The sequence below is a fragment of the Manduca sexta genome, chromosome 19, assembly GCF_014839805.1.
Source record: "Manduca sexta isolate Smith_Timp_Sample1 chromosome 19, JHU_Msex_v1.0, whole genome shotgun sequence".
Taxonomy (NCBI): Eukaryota; Metazoa; Arthropoda; class Insecta; order Lepidoptera; family Sphingidae; genus Manduca; species Manduca sexta.
In genome coordinates this window covers 3,633,498-3,638,221 of record NC_051133.1, presented here as the reverse complement: position 1 = coordinate 3,638,221, position 4,724 = coordinate 3,633,498, and the positions used below count along the sequence as shown (strand labels likewise).

General features: G+C 38.1%; 2 protein-coding genes across 2 annotated transcripts; both read right to left on the bottom strand.

Annotated features, from left to right (window-relative positions):
• Positions 1 to 1,640: 1,640 nt before the first annotated feature.
• On the bottom strand, positions 1,641 to 2,383 carry LOC115446181 (GILT-like protein 1). The gene has a single exon (XM_030172747.2). It carries the CDS (start codon positions 2,332 to 2,334, stop codon positions 1,693 to 1,695), a length of 642 nt encoding a protein of 213 aa, XP_030028607.2. The 5' UTR covers positions 2,335 to 2,383; the 3' UTR covers positions 1,641 to 1,692.
• Positions 2,384 to 3,329: 946 nt separating this feature from the next.
• On the bottom strand, positions 3,330 to 4,064 carry LOC115446180 (GILT-like protein 1). Its single transcript, XM_030172746.2, has one exon. It carries the CDS (start codon positions 4,020 to 4,022, stop codon positions 3,381 to 3,383), a length of 642 nt encoding a protein of 213 aa, XP_030028606.1. The 5' UTR covers positions 4,023 to 4,064; the 3' UTR covers positions 3,330 to 3,380.
• Positions 4,065 to 4,724: the final 660 nt, after the last annotated feature.

Here is a 4,724-nt window from a genome sequence, read left to right as displayed (position 1 = left end):
GGAAAATTATGAGTTTTGAGAGCTTCCGTTGCCTGCGCTGCGTAAACGGTTAAAGTTATGCAACAATGATGTATGACGGGAATGTTTCACTTAAAAAGTTCTAAAAAATATATTATAAAACAAAAGTCCCCCGCTGCATCTGTCTGCCTGAACGTATTAAACTCAAAAACTACGCAACGTATTAAGATGAAATTTGGTATGGAGACAGTTTGAGACCCTGGGAAGAACATAGGCTCCCGGGAAACTACTACTTTTATAACGGAAAACTTTAGCCTGAAAAACTTTATAACGCGGGCGGAGCCGCGGGCAAAAGCTAGTAATAAATAAATATTAATCATAACGTTACTTATAAAATAATAAATATTAACATGAATATATAAAGTTAAATGAAGATTATTATAATTCCAATCATTGGTATAAAATCGGAAAATATTTTTAAACTACCATTATCAATTTATCAAACAATTTTATCTATGGAATAATTTAGTTACAATATCAAGCAATTAACCAATTGTTTTCAAAATTAGAACACGGGGAATCACGTTTAAAAATAGAATAATAATGAGCATTAAAAATACTAACATGATTAAATTACCCGAATGAAATCCTCCAACGATGTTACTTTGGCGTTTTGATTTGTCTTTTAAACGAGTTTAAAAAAAATACGATAGGCATTACTTTAGAATATCAGATTTTAATTGTTTTTATATCCTGCAACGGTAATTTAAATAGAGACAATATCATTATCAAGTAATTTACTTCGCTTAATTTAACTTTAAATTTATGAAGGAAACACTCAAAGAAACGACATTAAATATGAAAAACGATACAAACATTACAACTTATATAAAGATAAGCAAGAACATAAATGTTACGTATAGCTAAATCCTATCATTATAGCGAGCTTATCGCTTCAAATTACACAGCTATTAGCCATATCTCTGCTCGACGATTGTCCAATTGTACAAGTTCGACGATTAAAAGGCGGCGAAAGTTGGGCATTTAGCTGTGAAACCCTGAAACCCCGGAGCGCGGGGCCAACCAAGATAAAACTTCTCAAATCGACGATTGAACACTGGACTTCAATTTTACAGTTACGAAAGTAATTAATGGCTGACTTGTAACAGTTGTAACGTTCACTAATGCTCAGATTTTATCTTTATTGAATTTTATATGTTCAGTTTTTATGTAAAGGGGTATTATAACTAATAACGAACGAAAAACGGCGATAGCCTAGTTGGTTGTGGAACGCATTGCTGAGACGAATGTCCGCAGGTTTAAATCCCAAGGGTACACACCTCTGACTTTAGTAAAAATTATGTGTGTATTCTTTGTGAATTGTCGCTTGATTAACGGTGAAGGAAAACATCGTGAGGAAACCTTCATACCTGAGAAGTTCACTATAGGAATTTTGAGGGTGTGTGAAGTCTACCAATCCGCACTAGGCATGCGTGGTGGACTAAGGCCTTATCCCTCTCAGTAGTAGAGCAGGCCCGTGCCCAGTATTGGGACAGCATACAATACAGGGCTGATATTATTATATATTATTACATAACTAACGACTATGCACTAATTATAATTATTTTCTAATAGTATCCAAATACTAGAACGACCTGTATACTGTGATAAATAAAACAAAGTTTATGTATAAAATGTTTAATACATGATTAAAGTTAGAAATAAAAGAAATAATTAAATCGTGCAGCTAACTACGCCTGTGATGGGATCGTTGGCTAAAGCGAAACAGATCATGCTGGACAGCCTGGACCTCGCCTGGTTGTTAAGATCGATGCTGTTCTGGTTATTGAACGAGATCGCAGGAACGAAGTTAATTGCTTGCATCGGCAGTTTGGCCGCTTCTTCCGCCGCGCGATCCAGCTCAGCTGAACCATAAGCAACGCAGTTATCCACCTCAATGAGCCGCAGTCCAGATGCCTGTGCGCAGGCGTAGGTCCCTTGCGTGAAACCAGGGAGAGGTAACGTGAACTCGCAATCCATGTAGTTCATTTGAGCTGTCTGGTTACCTCTCAGCATGTTCAGGGCGCATCTGTGAAGCCTGTTCGCCCAGCAGTCGTTCTCTCCGAACTGACAAGTGAAAGATCCGTCTGGATTTCTTGTAGTTCTGCCCCATGGCACGAATTCTAGGTCCAAGAAATTGCCGTACTGGTTGTAAGCTGGGACAAGCTGGTCGTTGATGAATCTAAAGGTATCGCTGCAGGCAGATGTGGTTACAACTGTAATTTTGATCCTGCCGTTGACAGTGCTGAGCTGACCACTCGCAGAATTTAAACCGAGGATGAAACACGAAATAACGTAAAAGGAGTAGTGAACCATGGCGTCCGTTTGGGACTCGAGTACGATGCAAACTAGAACGTTATTACATTGATATAGCGCCGGTCGATTATCTTAACATGCCAATAAATGTGGTTACGATGTTTGATAATATAGATAAAATCCGCATATATTACGAATTTATTATAAGTGCATTCATAAAATATGTCACTTATAAGTGCGTTTTTTTTTATAATATCAGAGGCTCTGAAAATGGCACTTAAACATAGACTTAAGTGCGCTTTATCCTACATATATTAATTTGGAAATTTGATCGAAGTTTACCTAATAGAAGTGATCGGCTTAACAGATTTCCATGAAAAATAGACAGATAGACCAAGTTCCTGGTTTATCATGGTATATTATCTCTAACCTACAAAAGTGTACAATGCTACGTTTATTTCGAAAAGTTTCACAGGGATGGACAGCAAACAGAATTTTATCAAATAAATAAAGACATCAACTCATAATATATTAATATCATAATACTTACCCCTAATATATCGCAAATGTCAGAACCAAGTTAAAATACTGGTGTAGAATTCAGTATTAACCTAACTTTAAAATTAACTGCCTCAATGGCGTAGCTGTATCCCGGTACGACTGCAGTGCTGGTGTTAAAGGTGCGATCCCCGGATCGGGCAAAGTGGTATTGGATTTTTCTACTCAGTACAACCCCGGAGTCTGGAATTTGTGCCCGGTATCGTGATAGGGTCGCCCCTAATCATATCATGGGACGGAATATGCAGAAAAAAGGGGGGGCATCAGTTGCGTCAGTAGGAAGACATGGGTTGGCACCCCTTGAGGGATAAAAGGCGTAAAGGTGCGTATGTGAAAAATATTATGTTCTTCTATTTAGAAAAACCATAAAATAATATGTTCACTTTCTATCAATTACACAGATATTATTAAATATTAAAACCTTGTGCATAATTACGTTCTAATGTTATCCAGAGCCTATAAAAAGAACTATATACAGTCATAATTAAAACAAATTGTATGAATATAACGTTTAATGTAAGATAAAAGTTTGGTATTTTTAAAATAAATTAAATCGTGCAACTACCTACGCCTGTGGTGGGATCATCGGCTAAAGCGAAGCACACCATGCTTGGCAGTCTGATCCTCGCCTGGTTGTGGAGCTCGACGTTATTCTGATTATTGAACGAGATCGAAGGAACGAAGTTTATCACTTGCATTGGCAGTCTGGCCGCTTCTTCCGCCGCGCGATCCAGCTCAGCTGAACCATAAGCAACACAGTTATCCACCTCAATGAGCCGCAGTCCAGATGCCTGTGCGCAGGCGTAGCTTCCTTGGCGAAAAGCAGGGAAAGGTGACGTGAATTCGCATTCCATATAATTAATTTGAGCTGTCTGGTTACCTCTCAGCATGTTTAGGGCGCATCTGTGAAGCCTGTTCGCCCAGCAGTCGTTCACTCCGAACTGACAAGTGAAAGATCCGTCTGGATTTCTTGTAGTTCTGCCCCATGGCACGAATTCTAGGTCCAAGAAGTTGCCGTACTGGTTGTAAGCTGGGACAAGCTGGTCGTTGATGAATCTGACTGTGTCGCCGCAGCCAGCAGTGGTTCCGACGGTAATTTTGATCCTGCCATTGACAGTGCTGAGCTGACCGCTCGCAGAATTTAAAGCGAGGATGAAACACGCAATAACGTAAAGAGAGGAATGTGCCATGGCGTCCGTTTGAAAGACGAGTACGATGCGAACTGACAATGATATGGCGCCGGTTAATTATTGTAACGTACCGATAAAATTTGGATAAGATATTTGATAATATAAATTATATCCGCATTTATTATAGACACATCTATTATAAGTGTATTCACAAAATATGTCACTTATAAGTGCATTTTCAAATTTATCGTAAGAGGCTATGCTTAAGTGCCACTTATTATATTATTCTATTTTTTTTTTATTTTGTTCGAAGATAATACAAGTGATTAGCTAAACATTATTTCTATGAAAAGTACACGGATAGGCCAGTCTTAGTTTTAACATTTAATATTATTAACAGTACTAGCCTGTACCAAGTGTATGTACAATGTTTATTTCCGCATGGAATTGTTAGCAAAAATTTGTTGAATTAAAAAATGAATGTATCAAAATCCTACCTCCATCTTTATTACAATTCGCAAAACCAAGTTAAAACATTTGTTTTATGGAATTACCCCCTTATTCATAGACGTTTTTTATTCTAAGAACGGAGCATTGCTATACAACTTGGTTTCTCAGTGCTGACGACACGGCAGCCTTCGCAATGCGTAGACGTAGGGCCGTTGTGATTGGCTAATATTGAGATACAACTTGAATCTAGATGGCTGTCAGATAAACAAAGCTGAGAAACAGACTTATTATCACAGCAATGCTCCGTCCTTC

Coding starts and splice junctions, on each gene's coding strand:
- LOC115446180 (XM_030172746.2), bottom strand. CDS start 4,022: ATGGCACATTCCTCTCTTTACGTTATTGCGTGTTTCATCCTCGCTTTA.
- LOC115446181 (XM_030172747.2), bottom strand. CDS start 2,334: ATGGTTCACTACTCCTTTTACGTTATTTCGTGTTTCATCCTCGGTTTA.